This window comes from Taudactylus pleione, unplaced genomic scaffold (assembly GCF_031769625.1).
Source record: "Taudactylus pleione unplaced genomic scaffold, aTauple2 ptg000707l, whole genome shotgun sequence".
In the NCBI taxonomy this organism is placed as follows: domain Eukaryota; kingdom Metazoa; phylum Chordata; class Amphibia; order Anura; family Myobatrachidae; genus Taudactylus; species Taudactylus pleione.
Window position 1 is genome coordinate 13,803,814 of NW_028285109.1, and position 18,817 is coordinate 13,822,630.

Below are 18,817 nucleotides of genomic sequence, written 5' to 3' on the forward strand. Positions count from 1 at the left end.
CACGATGCTTCCTTCCAGTCTTCCAGCAGCGTTCACCATGCGTTGCAGAGAAGATGGCCGCCGAGGAGCAGAGAGAAGCTGGCCTGGGGGAGGAGCGCTGACACAGGGCCAGTCAGCACAGTGCAGAGAGGGCTGTGTGCAGCGGGGGAGGCGCCGGCTGTGAGACAGGGAAGGCGCGCTCCCCTGGCATGCATTTAACCCCTGGGACGCCGCAGCGCTACCGCTCTGCTGCGGTCCGCTGTCCCAGGGGGTAGTGGAAAGCGCAGGTTCAGTACCTGGCTCCACGCTGCAGCCAGTCCCCAGGGAGCCCCCTGCCTGGGGACTTAGGACCATGTGACCAGCGGGGACCCACCGCGGGACCCCGCTGCTTACCTTTGTCCCCCTTGGATCCGGCCATGGTCCGGAACATCTGGGGTCACCGCTAGCTGTGACCCCAGATGCTCACCAGCATCCCCGGATCGGTACCGGCGTTCTGGTACCGGTGGGGGTGTAGGGAAGACAGCATGGACGTCAGGACTGACTGTCCATGCTGTACATCCAGATGTGCAACCACAGCTGCACTGAAGAAAGCTTCAGGGGCTCTTCTAGCCCCCACTCCGACAGGTGCACCCGACGCCGGCCGGGCACCAAACTAAACTGAGGTGCCTTGGCCCGGGGGCGGGGTATAGGAGGGGGACCTAGTGCATCCTGGGAGGCTGAAAGCTTAACTCTTTGGTGCCCTGCGACTGACGTCACACCTATACCCCAAGGTATCCTGTGGATACCCTATGGACCCTGAAGTAGAAAGTCTACGTATGAATGCTCAAATTGTTCAAGAGCAGCACCGTACCATACGCTGTACACAGCATATGGGCTCCAGCACAGCGAGCAGGACAATTACTTTGTTATGTTCTGTACAAATACAGCAAAGCTACTTTGTTACATTTAGGTGGGAAAAGTTGTTTTGCAAATAACCATCCCAAAACCCCATTTTAGTTGCATCTCATAACAGATTAATTAACAGTTTTTCATGAATTTAAACTTAATGTGAACATGCTAAGGAATAGGAAATGATAAGATCTGTAAATGTTTTGGAATGTATTTATTTTTTAAGGACGGTCTACACTAGTAATTTGTGAGTGTAACATCTCAACTGTGTTTAATTTATGGTCATGGTTGATAAATTGTTTGCACACTTTAGTCATATAAAGTTTTTAAATTGCTAATGTTAAAAAAAAAAAAGTATATCAGTCTCTCAATGTAGCTTTTCAACTGGAGAATTCATTATTAAAGTCTCATCTTAACACCTTAATTTCTAAAGCCAATAGTTTAGAGAAGTGGTTCTAAAAGTCAGGACCCCAAACAGGGGATGTATTCCAGGTCACCTGGGGATATTTAGGACGTGACAGTTAGTAATACACCTGTGCATCTGCTAGGTGGTCTGGAAACTGAACTGTTAGGGGTGCTGAGAACTGGGGTTGAGAAACACTGATTTAGAACATGCGATACAGTCATTGCCATTATAAAAGGGAATTCAATTTGGAGACGAAACAGTTGATCAATAACAAAATAAAGCCTCTCATCAATCAATTCCATCAAGTTATTCATTACATACACTGAAGTGCAAAAAGTCATGGGATAGCAGTATGTATAAGGTAATGGTAGGTGGCGTCACCATACGGTGACGTCTTCGAAATGCCCAGACTTGCATCAGTTGCAATCTAACATCTCTTTGACCCACCAAAGTGCCCCTGTTAAGACTACAACACCAGACACAGTCCTCATCTGGGCTCGTGACGTCACTAATTGGACCCTGGAGGACAAGCAACATGTGGCGTGGTCCAATAACCCATGGTTTCAGTTGTTCCAGGCTGATGGTAGGGTTTGGGTATGGCGCAGACCCGATGAGGCCATGTTGTCAACAAGGCACCATGCAGGTTGGTTATGGTTCCCTAATGGTGTGGGGTGCGTTCACCTGGCATGGATTGGGTCCGCTTTCCCAGCCTGAGCATATCATTGACCATTAACTGCTACGATACATTACTTGATGGCCATTTGCGCCCTTCATGGACCCTCACAACGATGGACCTTTCCAGCAGGATAATGCAATTTATCATTGGTCCCAAAGGTGACTTGAATTGGTCCGAGGAGCATTCTGGAGAGTTCAGGCAAATGGTGTGGCCACAACGTTCGCCCAACATGAACCCAAAGGAGCATTTATGGCACATAGTGAATAGGTCCATTCGCACCCAAAATCCTGCACCTACAAATATCAGGGAGCTGCGGGAAGCTATCCAGGCATCATGGGTCAGCATCTCTCCAGAGGTCTTCTGTCCACTTGTGGAATCGATGCCACGTTGAGGTGCTGCATTTCGCCAGGCTAGAGGGGGTCCTATATAATACTAGGCATCTATCCCATAACTTTTGGCACTTCAGTGTATAGCACTCATAAGGGGGAGTTGTATCAAGTTCTCACAAAAGGACAGGTGGAGACGTTTTCCATAGCAACCAATTACCTTGTAGCTATCAATTTATAGAATATGCTTGATAAATGATAGATAGAAGCTGTTTAAAGCAGATTGTATTCTTTAAAAGGCTTGATACGCCTCTCCCTAAGTGCATCTTAAGAAATGTACCTTTTGAAGTTCTTTAGGGAGGAAATATGTTGTTACCCATTACATCCATGCTTCACACTTGGACACAGGTTTGGCTGGCCATTAACGGCATCTAAACGATCGTTGTGGGGCACAATCTGTTTTCTTTAGCAAAACCCTTCATTTCTTACTAGAGACGGATTTAGACCTCATGGGGCCCCACTCCCTCAACTGCATACAATTTTACACACACACACACATACACACACACACGGCCCCCATAGCCGCACACGCGGCACCCATAGCAGCACACACGCACACTGCCACATAGCCGCGCACACACACACTGCCACATAGCCGCGCACACACACACTTCCCCCATACAGTAGCTGCTCACAGACACACGGCCCCCACAGCTGCACACGTGGCACCCATAGCTGCACACACACACTTCCCCCATACAGTATATGCTCACACAGACACACACACGGCACCCATAGCCCGAATACACACACTGCCACATAGCCGCACACACACAGTAGCTGCTCACACACACAAACATCATTACCGACAGGCACCTCTAAATGACACCCCTTACTGACACAGATACAAACACACTTACTGACAGACACCACTTAATGACACCGACATACTTATTGACAAACACCCCTTACTGACACACACACAGCTTACTGACACAAACACGCTTACCGACAGATATCCTTTACTGACACACACCTTACTGACACAGAGGACTTATTTGTTATGCATTTACAAACACAAGACATGCCTTCATGATATACTTGCAGCAAACACACACTCACCCCCTGTACCCCTCCTCTCTTCTCCCTTCAAAGGCACTCACCTTGTACATTCTCTGGACATCAGTATAGGGAGCACCACAACTTCTCCTAGGCTCCTCTCTCTGTGCGTGTGACGTTACTGGTCACTGGTTACACACAGCACAACGCAGAGCTGGGCAGAGGAATGCTGTGAGACACAGTGGCACCCGGCAGCTGTCCAATCAATGTGCTGACAGTCTGCCTCCACGCCCAAAGCGGCCACTTGCATTGCCTAGCGGCAAGTACCCTGCTGGTTCTTACCACCAATCTTGTTTGACAGTATATGGTAATAAAGCAAACAGTATGTGGATTTAGCGGTCTTGCTGCATTACCTCTGGTGGAAATAGCTTCTAATGCAGCTGTTTCAGTTCTAGATTTTAGGTAAGAATTTGTTACATTGGCTTTTTACAATTCCAGTCTAGTCTTCGCTACACATCTGACATTGCTCTCATACATTCTATATCAAAGAATCTGTCTAGTAAATCTATGAATATTTTTTCTGGCGAGAACATTGTATATTACACCAAACCGCTCTCAGCCGTTCTCTAACAGACCTCAGTGGTTGAACAGGTTCCTAGTGAACTTGCACTTCCAGTAGAAACTGTTACAAGGTGTCTGAACACAATTTGCATGTTTCACAATTGTATAGCTGTGTGTCCTCTCCACTTGCATGCCATCTGTCCAAGATGATCTCCCTCATACAACGCACTTCAAATACTATTTATGTGTACGTTGCCGTGCTGCCAGAACATGTTGTAACAATATGATTCTAATAAAAATGTTATCTCAGCAGAGGAATGGGACGAATTATAATGCTGCAGGGGCTTGGGTAAAACAATAGAGTGGCAATCTCCAGGGTATACAGCGCCGCCAGGAAAACTGGGAATAAGAACTAGCACTTTTATATGGACAGCTTAGGGAAAGAGAAGTCCCCTTGTGATATACACACACACACGTAAGTAAACAGTAAGGGCATAAATAGAATTGAAATTCATTAGAGTCACCAAAAGGCTGTAAGCAAAGTGAAGTGTTAACAATCAGCTTATTATATAAATTATAATGCACACAGGCATTTATATATACTGCATGTGTTAGAGAGTGTGGATTACTATAATATATATGAAAAGCACAATAACTGATGACCTTGTAAGGGGAGTGAATATTAAGCAGTGCTTTGTGCAAGGCACCAGCTACCGCACATCAGGCAACGTCTCTGACTTGATGACATTTCATTGAAGCGCACTCACCTTTCTTGATAAACTCCGTCATTCTGTCCTTAAAGGGTTGGAGCAGGTTCTCTGGAGAATTCTTTGTCACCATGTCTGCCTGCTTCTCACACACTAAGAAGAAGAAAAGTGATTAATCAGAAACATCTTAATCATTGAATCAGCCTTCACCATGTCCTAACCCACAGCACATTTACATCTGAGTCTAGCTAAAGAAAAAATATTATACTATTTACACGAGAGAGCCTGCCTGCTTGAGATATATATATATATATATATATATATATTTATTTATTTTGTCGAAGCCGGATAATTGGTTGAGACAGGATCGGTTTAAAATTAAATCGGCACTACGCCATTTTGCAAATGGCAATGAGACGCCATTTTGCAAATGGCTGCCCAGAGCCATTTTAGAGAATCTCGCCCATTATAAGTACATACGGCGATGCTATTATATAGTGTCGTGCGATTCCCATGCAATAGAAATAAGTTAAAAGTCCTCACCATATAAATACAGAGTCACTAAAACATATAAAATGATTAACCCTGCAAAACACGTACCATGGTGTACTCCACAAACATGTAGTCGCACAACGCTAATTAGCGTCTTTTCCCAAAACTTACACACTGCACACTTACATAAAAGGTTCCCTAGCATTAAAGTGTAATATTCAAGGTTTATTCCGTATTATTAATGTTGCGAAAAAAATGTAAATTGATAACTAAGGTTTAGTATATGGTAAGCAGACCGTGTTTGGTGTTGTACTGATCCACTGTGTCTTTGCAGACTTCCGGTACCATCGGTGAGAAGATCGCTAAATGTGTCTGCAAACTATGGACTATAGAGAGTTAAACATTAAAATGTACTCTACAATACTTCAAGAACACGGGGTCCCGTCTGCGCCAAAAGATTGTTCCAAACAAAGAAAAGTCCTCCTTCATCCACAGACGATATTTCTCCAAAGCATCTAAGTATAAACAGGACAATCCTTCCAGAATCACTTCAGATAGAGAGAATTTCCCAAATGACCAATGAAATTCTCTCTATCTGAAGTGATTCTGGAAGGATCGTATTCCTAATTAGTGTCTATATTTCCTTTTCTCCTGTTTATACTTATATGCTTTGGAGAAACATCGTCAGTGGATGAAGGAGGACTTTTCTTTGTTTGGAACAATCCTTTTGGCGCAGACGGGACCCCTTGTTCTTGAAGTATTGCTGAAAATTTTTGATAAAGTGGTGTTTTATCTTTGTGTGGTTTTGCTGCAGCCGGAAGTAGTCAGCGCCTGTACCATTGCTAAATATATTTTGCCATTAAAATGTACTCTGTAATGTAACCAGCTTAGATTTAGTATGCAGCGGGAAAAAGGACACAAAGGGCTGTTGGAGGCTGTATTGTGTCCATACGAATTGACCTATGAACTGTAACAGAAGAACCAGGAAGAAGAACCAATGGAATCATGCCAAACTGTTCTATTGTATTGCCTATCTCTGTAAGAGTATATATGTGGGCTCTCTAAATCTGAATGCCAGTCTTTTTGCCTTGCTGTTGACGGAGGTTTCTATATTGATGCCGGTATCTGGGTCCAGAGCGCGTGCGTATGCAACAGCTGTACCTTGGGTGTGTATGATTTATTTGCGCTAATTGTATTTAGATCACAGCGTGTAACCATCTGTTTTTATATTGAATAATAAGGTTTGTGCTTTGGAACCACTCAGAGTCTAAAAGCATTTATTTCTTGTGCGACTCATAACGCTAAATAGGGACAATTTTAGAAGGTATAGACAGGCAGGAATCGATAATATATATCAAATTCCTAAGTATCCAAAAAATCAGCCCAAGTTGGAGAGGAGAGGATAAAATCAACTTATTAAAGAAGAACAAAACAAAATGGATTTTCCTCCTTAAGACCTTGGAACCAAATGGGCTTAATAGAGATATAGAATTAAATGCCTTTTTATAAATAATTTTAAAACTCTTTTATACACATATTTTTATATATTTTACATACACATTTTATTATATTTATATTCATACTTATTACACTAATATTTGACATAATAATCAAACTGATTTTAACTTCGTTATTAACTTATTATATGTGCTTAGTGACAAAAATCCTGATTTTCGGCAAATATATAAATATATATGCCAATTGGAAGTACCACCCCCATCCTTGAAAACGACCAGAAGCCGTCCCAAACCCGTTGGAGGTGAAGCAGAGTGGGCTGCTACAGGACCAGACCGAACAGTATTTTCACTGATAGGTCCGTGAAGTGGCCGGTGTCTGACGTCATCTCCCAGCGCCGCAGCTATTACATCCGCAGGGAGGCAATGGAAGCACAAGCGATCGTTTGGAGAAGATACACAGGTAATACCACCGGTGGTAAGGTAGGGATAGCTTAGGCGGAGACCAGCACCAGGGACTGTTCCATTTGCAGTCATATACTGGGACTGTATCATTGTTGTTCTAACTAGTCTAAAAAGACTATAAACATTGAATCAATTATTTTATGTTTACATGATTATTATATTTCTATTTCAAGGGCTCATTTACACAAACCAATACTTTAATCTTTATTGAGCTGCTATTTTTACACTGAGCGCAGAACATTTAAAAATGTTTTTTAAATTATCATTTATATCAGTCCGTGGTCAGATATATGAAGGGGATGCAGTCACAATACAGACAGTCGCCGGAGCCGGAATCCCAACACCTGTCAGAATCCTGGTGCCAGCATCCCGATGATAAATTCAAGGGTTAGTGTTTAGGCACGAGGGGGAGGATTAGAGATAGGCACTAAGGGGGAAGGGTTAGGTTTAGGGTGTGGGGAGGGGGGTTAGGTTTAGGCAGCAGGGACGTAGGGTTAGGAAGATGGCTGGGATACTGACAGACAGGTGTCAGTATCCTAACCCTGTTAAGATGCCAGCGTTGGTTTCATAGAGAAATAGAAGATGAGAACGGCAGGTTCCTCATGCTTATTGGGAAAATTGAGGAGACTCTTGTCACTATGGTTTCTCTCTATGCCCCTAATTCCCAACAGGTCCCCTTTTTACGAGACGCTTTTGAGGAAATATCTAAAGTTCAGCAAGGAGCACTTAATTTGCTGGGTGACTTTAATTTAGGCCTCGACCCTAAACTAGACAGATCCTCTCCCCAGGGCCATTCTTCTTCCCCTCGTGATATGGGCCCTTCATTGGCCTTTAAGAAATTATTGGCGGAGTACGATTTGTATGACGCTTGGCGTACTTACCTACCAGACGAGAGAGACTATACCTTTTTTTCCCTCAGTCCATAATAGTTACTCTAGAATTGATTTTGTCCTTTTAGATAAAAGAATTCTACAATCTAATAAAAGGGTTAAAATCCTCCCTATTACTTGGTCTGACCGTGCGCCTGTTTTATGGATTTGGGATATAGGCCATCAATTTTCTACCAAGCGTCCCTGGCGTCTTCCTGAGTACCAATTAAAAGATCCTGAGACTCTGAAGGCTCTTACTGATTCTCTTAAATTATATATACAGACTAATTCTCCTACTGATACATCTGTTTTCACACATTGGTGTGCCTTAAAAGCAGTTCTCCGTGGTACCTCCATCCAAAAAGGAGCTCAATTTAAGGCGCACTCTCGTGAATGGTCTGGAATCTACCCTACGGTCCCAGAATCAGCTCCACCCCACTAGAGTATTGTGTCTCGTACGCAAGCAGCTTTTACTCGTCTTAGACATAAATTTTATACGGCCGGTAACAAAGCCTCCTGTCTTTTAACACGTAAGCTGCGTGGTCATCAAGCTCGCAATAGAATTAAATGTGTTTTAACCCCCTCTGGTTCGAAATGCCTTAATCCCCTTGACATTGCTAATCTATTTTCGGACTACTATGCGAAATTATAGAATTTACGTGAGGATGCTTCAATCCCCCAACCTTCGACTACTGTTATCTCCTCTTTTTTAGACAATTTATCTTTTCCTTCTCTAGACGCGGATGGCCTGGCGATCCCTGAATGCCCCTTGGTCTTTGAACGAAATTCAGGAAGTAATTCAGAAATTACCCAAGGGCAAAGCTCCCGGCCCTTGACGGCTTTTCAAACTCTTTTTATTATGTATTTACTGAAGCCCTTTCCCCAATTCTTTTAAATTTGTTTACAGAAGCTTCTGATAACGCATCTTTTCCACCCGAAATGGTAGAAGCACAAATAGTCACCATTCCGAAACCTGGTAAAGATCCCTCTGAGAATTAAAAATTATAGACCCATTGCGCTCCTTAACACGGACGTAAAATTTTTTGCTAAATTGATAGCTAACTGCTTAAACCCATTACTTCCCCGGCTGATACACCCCGACCAGGTGGGTTTTGTTCACGGACGCCAGGCTCCCGATAATACCCAGAGGGTTTTAGATTTGGTTGAATGGGTGTCGTTCAATAAATTACAATGCCTCCTTCTATCTCTTGACGCTGAGAAGGCGTTCGACCGGCTCCACTGGGACTATATGCGCCAGCTATTATACAGGTATGGATTCTGGGGTGACATTCTCCGGTCCATTAATGCCCTTTATTCTGATCCCTCTGCTCGTGTTTTTAGCAACAGGTTTCTCTCCTCACCCTTCTCAATCTCCAATGGCACCAGACAGGGGTGTCCCCTTTCCACACTAATATATGTGCTGGCCATAGAACCCTTCTGTCTCAAATATGCGACTGGTTTCTGTTAAACCTTGGGTAGATCTGGAACATGCTCTCCTCCGGCAATTTCCTCTTTCTGACCTTTTATGGATACCCCATAGGCTGCAACCACAATTCCCCCTATTCCCTAAAGCAATCTCGGATACTTTAAAAGTTTGGGATTATAATCTCCCGGCCCATTTTGATTTTACCCTGCCCACTAGAAATATTTCCCTTCAGGCATTGAACAAAGTTTTACCTAGTCTTAATATGTCCTACTGGATGACTTTGGGTATTGAGTCCCAGCAGATTTTGTTTTCCTTAGACCTCTGCACTAAGTATCCATTAGGAACCCCAGCCTGGTTTTACTATCACCAATTTACACATTGGTATGCTTTGATGAATACCAGCCCTACAGTATTCCAGACTCCGCCAACCAAATTCTGAGTACATTTATTAACCCCTCCTCTAGTGTGGCGATATCTTGCTTGTATTCCCTACTATCTCCTATAGCTCCGATAGTTAAATCCCAAGCCCAACTCCGGTGGGAAACAGATCTTCAACGTACTTTCACCTTCTCACAATGGGAGACTATTTACCTCTCTACCTTCTCCCTATCTAAATGTACTAATCATATTGAAATGTATGTAAAACTTTTAAATAGATTATATTTGATACCCTCTATATTACATAAAATCTGGCCTGCAGTCTCAAAGTTCTGTTGGCGTCTATGTCACTCTGAAGGCTCTATTTTCCATGTCTTCTGGGACTGCCCTTTATTACGCCCCTTCTGGGATGAAGTATTTACTCTTATTAAAGATGTCCTGGGTCTCACTTTTACTCTAGATCCCTCCCTCGCCCTTCTCCACTGGTATCCAATCTCCGTTCCCAAATCTGACTTATGTTCTCGGCCACATTCTGATATCTGCCAAAGCCACTATAGCTCAGCATTGGAAATCCCCTTCCCCTCCCCCATTTGCCAAAGTTATAACTAAAACACAATCCCATTTTGAAATGGAGACGAGGGAGGTTGATTACTCTACGGCCACTTCATCCCCTATTGTGAAACGGCATCCTTGGCATCTTTATGTTACAGATGGAAGGGTTGCACCCCTATCACTATTCTCTCCAATCCCTTGAGGTGCCTCTCCTTTTGATCTGAATGAGCTTCCACAGGTGGATCAAAACACCTAGTTTTATTATCCATTTTGGTACTTACGGTTTTCATTTTTTTTTTAATGTCTTTGAATGTACTGTCACTCCCTTATAATTTATTTTATGTATGTTTTCCTTTTTTCTGTATCCCCATAAATATTCTGCATTATACTCAAAAATTTATTGATGGGAAATTTGTTTCTTTAAAATTAGATGCCGACGTTGAGATCCTGAGTGCTGGCATCCCGTACCCAACCCATAAGTAGAGACCATTATTTATGCACTGTGTGTATACTTCTACCCGCAAGTTATATGCATTAATCGGATAACCTCCTTTCCAATTTAGTTCAGATGCAATCCCAACAGATGATGGTGTCAAGTGCTCTATATTCCTAAACACCTATCTTAAATGGAGTCCTAATTGCCAGGGTGACGTGGTTCTGCTGAAATGTTTTATAGTGCAATGTTATGTCAGGTCGTAGGCTGCAGATAACGGGCGTTGAACAGCTGATATTAAATACTCCTCGGTCAAGGAGTTTGTTAATTGCCTTAATAATAACCAAAGCAGCTCAGGCCAATTGAAACAACAAACATGTCTACAAAATAACCTGGAGCCATGTTTCTAGCTCTGCAAAACTGAAAGATCTGGGATTGATTTGTGAACCTAACTTGATTTGTACAAAATAAGCTTTTACTGTAGGGGAGCAATGTTTCAGATTATGCCTGGGGGCCAGGAGAGAATGGGGCTTATTTATCCAGAGATAAAGCCAATAGTCACTCTTTGTTAGACTCTTGCAAAGTGACAGAGTGCCAGAACTTCATTAGCCCAATTAGGATGAATATCCTAGGAAGTGTTACCACACCAATCTACAGCTGTTTTATAAGCCAACTGTGTAGTGATCAATGGCTAACGATAGTAAAGCAATGATCACTTCATTTTTCACTAAACCACTTGCAAGAAAAGGTTTTACATCAATCCATTTATCTAAATTGTAACTTTACGCCAAATATAACATAACTGCAACACTTCACGCTTTGAATAACAAACAATAGAAAAATCCAAGCAAATGACCTCAACGGAACAAATGCGTCTACAGGTCTATTACAGATCCACACAATAATTAATGCTTTAAGCTTCAGACCACTGATGGACAACCAGACACACCTCAAAGGCAGTAAGTGCAGCACTTTGTCCGTCAGCAGGGCTGCATATCACCCATACAGTAGCTTAAAAAAAAAAAAAAAAAGAATGAAGAAACAACCTGAAAATGAACTTGTAACAGACACACTATTCATCCCAAAGTACCTCTTCACTTGCCCCATAATAGGTCCACGTAGCCTCAGACACCTGCTTGCCACAGACAGCTCCCAGGTACACTCAGAACTCCACATGTGCTATGAAACTGCCCCTCGTGCCCCCAGACATCACTACATGTCCATCAGACCTCCCCTACTATCGGATAGTCTCTCTCTAATAATTTCGGGCAGTAAGTGAGCAATGTAGGATTTCGAGAGGACTATTTAACAGTCAATTATTCTTCCTCTCTATGTATTACAAATGACATCCCTCTACTCTACAATGAAATTCGGTCTGTACCAGGGAATAACACTTTTTTTTTTAGCATGGATTATCTGCTATGAAAAAAATAGATTTAGCTGGAATCATTATAGACCGCGCTTTTCTCTCTTCATCTTGTTATCAGTAATTATCGAATACTGTGGTCTAGTGTCTAGGGGACTTGTGCCAAACAGAATACATCAACAAATGATATTTAGGGGACAATTTACTATGCCGCAGCTTGCAAACCACCCACTTCTCGGCGTGTTCTGCATTGAATAGTATTGCCATTTTAATATTCCTGCCTAAACAGGCCAATAAATGGCAACTTGCTTAGTAAATTTACCCGTTAGTGTCTGCACAGAGATTCAAAACTAATAAGCAAAAAAACAAACAAAAAAAACTGACATTTACTTGCTTGAGAATAATTTCTAAAAGTAACAGTAATTACATAAAATAAATATCTTGCCACATATGAACAGGGTGTGCTCTTATCTGGGTTGGACCAACCATTTTTAATAAGAGAAGGCCCTCTTTTTATTTGGAGTTATATTGTTCCAGTCTATGAGTTATACATATTCCTTCAGCTCGTTAATTTGCTTTCCTAAAATTAAGCCATGCATGATCTCACATTCACTTGTTTCTTTGAACTAATTTCAAATGGGTCCATGATGTTGACACTAACGCTTAACGTTTTTTATTTGGAAAATTAAATAAGCTTTGTGCCATTGAATTTAAACAGATCTAGGAGAAAAAATGCATTATTTGGTGTATTTACCAGATAATTTACCAGGCAGGTAGTTTAAAACTCCATTGCTAAACCTCCACATTTTTATTGTGACAAGCCAAGTCTATTACCAGTAATAACAGCTATGTATTACCACATCCTCTTACACTGCTCCCTTTCACCGAGCATACCTCTCACCACACAGGAAGCTCCTCATGGGATGATACTCTTCTTATAGCTGCTATAGATGTGGAGAAAGTTATGGTGATCTATATAATTGTTTTTAGCTCTGTCCTTAAATTAGAGGATCTTGGCTACAGGTTAAGCGTTGTGCAGAAGATCACAGTCCTTTAATGGTAGAGTGGGCTATATTTGGCCTCATGCCTGGTAATGTATGGGTATTGAAGGTGGGCAGAGGACTGCTACTTTCCATTAGTGCAGCACCCTGTAAAGCTATTTTGAAAGAGTGGATCTCAGCTTCACCATCATCTTTTATTCAAGCCGTACAGAACACATTTACAGTACACTTTTGGACATTTTTCTGTTGAGCTATAGTCATTTTAAAGTACAGTATGAGACCCTAAATCCTAATTGTCCCTATTAGTTCTCGGTCTTCCATAATAAAAAAGAAAAAAACTTAATATATAGCAATTCACAGTGCCATGCTAAGAAGTGTGAGTGAAAGTCATTTAGCCTTGTTTATTATAATCCAAGTGACCTATGTTAATGAACGGTAGTAATTAGTAGTGTGGAACCCTAATTAAGAGTGGCAGCCAGAACCATTAGTTAGATGGAGCACTGGGGATCAGTCTGATATCATGTTGGGGCAACCTTTCAGAGAAGGGGTCAGGAAACATAAGGAGGACAAATGGGGTATAGGTTATGCAAACAAACCTGCCAAGTCTTGGAAGATCAAGTAAGCCTTTAAATTTAATCTTGTTCTTTGTACAGACATTGGGCTACTGAAGCATAAACCTTTAACAAGTTCAAAGATGAACAACATTATACTAAATATCTTAGACAAACAGACAAGATTTTGAGTTGTGTGTTGCCAGAGATACATTAATTGTGTTAGAGGAGAATGTGGTATGAATATCCTCAGTCTTCTGTACCCTTGTTTATATTAGTCAGCCTGTCTGACTGAATAAATTAGAAAAATAAACTAATGAGCTTTCAGTCTCCGAATCAACAATTATTCTAAAAAAAATAAAATTAAAACCTGATATTTTAACACTGAAATTCAAATGAAATATTACACAAAATTGTGGAGTAAACAAATTAATGGGTAGCTGATATATTTATTATTGACTTTTATTTATTTATAGGGAGCCCAAAGTGCCATACAGTGATATTTAAAAATCTGTAAAAATGCACTTATTAGACTGATAAGACTGGCACTACAAGATCCAGGCTTAAAACCAAAACTTCATATTGAAGGAAATTCACTAAAGGGCGGATTTACTAAAGGGAAAACCATAGGAAAAAACTGCCAGAAATATGAAAGTTTACAAATTGCTGTCTGATTTCCCATTAGCATTGCTTTCCTGATTTCCCATTAGAATAGACTAGAAACTGCCAGATTTATCAAGCGTCAGTTTTGAAAACTACTGGCATAAACCCACCAAACAATACAAGCGGTTGTGACTTGAGAGAGATAGCTGTAGCAGTATGCTGTGTGACTTATGTAGCCAATCAGAAACTGAGGACTTGGAATACACTTTTAATGAAGGCAATACCTATGTATTGATGGAGGAGGAGGGAGGTGAATACCACCAATACTATGCTTATGGGGGTAATAATATCTTATTAATATAATAGGTTTCATTTGATTGAAAGAAATATTACTTATTAAATTGTTAATTGGTGTAACACACATACATACATAATATATATATATATATATATATATATATTATATATAAAAAATGTGTCCCCCCCCCCATTTTTTTTTTACAGCAATTAACAATTAGTATTGCCACAATTATTATAACTATTAAATAATATCTCTCTCAAATTAAATATTATATTTGCACCAAATTATATTAATAAAATAATATTGTCCCATTAGAGTATTATGTTATTTTCCTCCTTCAACAATTTAGTAATTGCCTTCATTAAAAGTGTATTTGGAGAACTCACCATTTGATTGGCGACATGGATGCGGTGGTTTTGCCATTTATAAATCGCCGGGCATTGCCATCGAGTTTCAATCTAACCTCCAAAGCAGGGAGTAGTATATTTGGCAGCTTGTAGCCGCTGACTATGAATTGCGGGTTGAAAACGCCTCCAAATCTTCTGGATGTTACCACTGTATTAGCTACTTTCAAATCAAGTATATTCCATTTTCCAGTGTTTTTTTAGGCAGTTCCACTGTACATCAAGTGAAATCAAGCACCCCAGTAATGCAAACTACCATAAACATTTGTGTATGAGCTGGGTTCAGTTTAAAAATATTTTTTTTAATTTTAAGCATTATTAGACCTAACACAAATATAATGAATATAAATAGACTTATGAAGCAAGAGCATTTTATTTTATTTTTTTTGTACATTAAATGCCCTCAGTTTGCACCTCCTAAAACTTGCTGCCTGAGAATGCCATCTCCTTGTGTAATAAATGTGATTGGAAAGTGACCGCTATCATCCTGGTTATGTGACCTTCACTATCCGTCCCTCAGTGCTGCTGTAAATAAGCGGAGACCCTGATAGGCCATTTCTTAACCAATTCAGCCATCCACGCTTCTGGCCAAACTGATCGCAGGATCAGTGAGTGTATCGCCAGCCTCTTTTACTGGTTACAAACCGTAACCAAAATTTATAACTCGTTAAACCGAATATTTGAAAATTTTATAATTAAGAAAGAAATCTCAAAATCAATGTTACCTCTTCTCTCCTGAATGCATAAGCAGAACTTTCTCCTCTGAAAAATCGCTATTATAATTTTTTTTTTAAATAAATCTTTAAAAAGTATGCATACATACATACAGCAGCATAACATAGCACATCATAGCCAACAGATTACCTCAATTATTATACACATAAAATGGCCATCATTATCGTACACAGCAAGTCTTGCAAACATTCATACCAGGATAAACCTTTATAAGACAGACACACTCCAGTCTCCATAATCCAATTTGGCCACAAATATAAGTTGGTGTAGCATTATTCCACACATGCTGAAACAGGCCAACAAATATGCAGGTACCAACATATCCCAAAAAATATCCAATCATTATTATTCGGGAATGGAATTCTGAAAGCACACCTTCTGTGACTGAGGCCCATTGTTCAATATCACAGCAGATATTATAACAAGTGTGTCCTGCAATACCCTTCAGGCTCCAGAGAGTGAGTATATGAGAGAAGATACCTGTTATAAGGCTTCACACTGGCCACACAGTCACTGTGTAGACACCACTGCTGTCACAATAGTGTGTTTGTGTGTGTGATGGTGGTGCTGGGGGTGGGGGTTAGGTGGTGGCCACACAGTGTAAAGAGTATATTAAATCAAAACTTGACAAAAAAAAATTAGTTACTGCAGCAATACATCATTTACAAATCAAAAGTGTTTCCCAGTCATACCATTTGAGCATAGTATGTGCGCAGTTGTTAGTGCAGCAGTCTTTGATCTTTCAGCCGCAAACATACCCGTCAAAGCATAAACAGAGCTTTTAAACTGTTTATTTTATGTTCCAGCGTTAAAACGCAATCTCTAATCTTGGTTCTGTGCTTCCCTTCCAAAAAAACCTTTTTACCAATAGAAAATTCTTTCCTCTGAGCTGTTAAGTTGCTGTTACACAATCACGGGGAGAAGTATTTCTCTTATTAAACAAGGAGGCTCCGTGGAGTTAAACACATGGCCTTACAGATGACAAGAGAGAAATTCTTGCATGTTTGAAGACCATTTCCCACAGATTTGGCGACCATGGGTACGAAACCTCCCACCCTCAAGTTCAGTTTTATTATTGCTACACACATCATATATTAACTGAGTATCCATGTTGTTTACGCTATCGTTATCATTTCATATTGCTCAGAAATAAAATATCCATTATTTTTAACTCAAGCTGTAGAAGTAATCTCTGGTGGCTTCAGATCCAAGGCTGGATATTCTTTTGCTTATTAATTTCCCAGCAATGGTTAGTTTATTTTAAAAAATATTAAATTCGTATTGTAATGCATTCAATTCAAAATTTCAAATATTTAACACAGCTACAGATATGTGGGATTGGAGTTGCAAGATTAAAAAAAAAAAAAAAAAAAAAAAGGTTTCTGATCACATTCGAGCAAGTCATAGGTCTACTAACTATTTATATTCCCCAAGATTGTATCATAGTTCTCCAAAAGACCACTGCAGACTATCAAAAAGGAACGAGGAGAGCACCTCTATATCTGTAGCTAATTGTTTCAATCCAGAGCGGTGCTTAAGGCACATTTGGCAAATTAACCCATCACCACTTTACCTTCAAGATCTTTATGCAGTTTCCGTAAATCTTTTTCAAGATCCTCAAATTTCACCTGTGCAGCCAGGAAGAAATCCTGAGGTTCCAGCAACGGGAAGGCGCTCTTCTCTGTCCCTCCATCCTATTAAAAGACAGCTAGAACTCAGCACAAGTAGCAAATAAAGGTTGATTCTAAAAATGTGTTTTATTGCAGAGATTGACAATGACGTAAGGCAATATGGGTCAAGTGCTAAAATTGTGTGAAGCAAGTGGAGGAAAATTATCTTATTAAAGCATTTTAACAATTGCCTCACCATGTCAAAGTGTTGAAGGTAATAACGGACCACGTAATCAACAAGGGTGATGCCATTATCCTGGAGATACAAGAAACAGATTACACATCAGTAACACTGAAGGTTATAATTTTGTCCGTTCCTAAACATTGTGCTTGTACAGCTGCGTATCACTAATCACCTAGCAGGTTTGCTCTATTTGGCGTGAGATGCTTGGCGTTACTTTAGACGCCACGCCATTGATTACTATCACATTTTTCCATCATTTTCACATCGCAGGTCGTATTTTTCACACCACAGCAGTATACGAACAGACTTGGACTAGGGACTTAGGATTTGCATTTCTTACAGCAACTGCGTCAGTGTAAATCACACAATACTGTGTGGCGGAATGTATGGCATGGCCCCTCTTTACCTTTTTTAACAGATTAGAGTATTTTTCACATTGCTGTAAGTAAGCAAATCCACTAATGGTTTACAGGGTAAGCAGACCTCACATTAGCAGAGCGAAAGACACATATTTAGCAACTACTGAGTAAAAAAGAAGAATGGCATAGCGAAGTCACATTTTTCTTGGCACGCCATACATGGCTATTTGGTGCCATTTGAGAATACGGGTATCTGGACACATCTGTAGTCTGTAAAATAATGTGCAAAATCACGTTATGTGACTTTGTACACTAAGGGGGGGAATTCAATTAGACACTTTTTTTGGGTGAATAAAAACGCTTCAGGTAAGTCAATTGAAAAAATATCTGTTTTCGGGTGAATACACATAGGATCCGTGAACTTATCTGTTTTCGGGCAGGCGCTGGTGTTATCGGGCATTTTTTTTCAGAGCCTGCTAAGCTCCTGAACGAAATGCCCGATGAGCAGGGGTGCCGTGAGGCGGGGGGGTCGGGGGATTAGGGGACAGGGGAAATTACCTGGCCCCGGACTTCTTGGAGCGTCTGACGCAGTCACCAGCCAGCCACCCTCTCTCCCCTGTTGCCCCCTTCCCAGTTGGCAGCCCAACAGTGGGACCAGGGAGGCTGCTGCCACTGAGCAGCAGCAGTCTCCTCTCCCTGTGCTGGGGTGTGGGGGAGCCATCACCCTGATTGCACTCCTGTCCTCAGCTCGCACGGCACTGTTGTTTTTTTCCCTAAGAAAGGGCGTGGCCACGCCTCCCAAAATTAGGTCACACCTCCCTTGATTAGACCACGCCCCCTGATAAGTGCGGTCTTTGGGGCTAATTGAATTAGCCTGGCGATCAATTCGCCGGCAGTAAAGTACCGCGGCTAACTGAATTCCCCTCTAAATGTTTAGCTTTTAGTATAGGTTAGACAAATATCCTACTTTAT

The 18,817-nt window shown here is 41.1% G+C and overlaps 1 protein-coding gene across 6 annotated transcripts in view; it reads right to left on the reverse strand.

Annotated features, from left to right (window-relative positions):
- Positions 1 to 18,817, reverse strand: part of FMN1 (formin 1) — a 294,798-nt gene that overhangs the window by 36,355 nt on the left and 239,626 nt on the right. For all 6 annotated transcript variants that reach the window (XM_088456500.1, XM_088456499.1, XM_088456502.1 and 3 more), the window contains 3 exons: positions 17,499 to 17,558; positions 17,206 to 17,326; positions 4,663 to 4,755 (listed from right to left, as the gene is read on the reverse strand). In XM_088456500.1, coding sequence (XP_088312626.1) covers positions 4,663 to 4,755; positions 17,206 to 17,326; positions 17,499 to 17,558 — 274 coding nt within the window. The remainder of the gene's footprint in view (positions 1 to 4,662; positions 4,756 to 17,205; positions 17,327 to 17,498; positions 17,559 to 18,817) is intronic.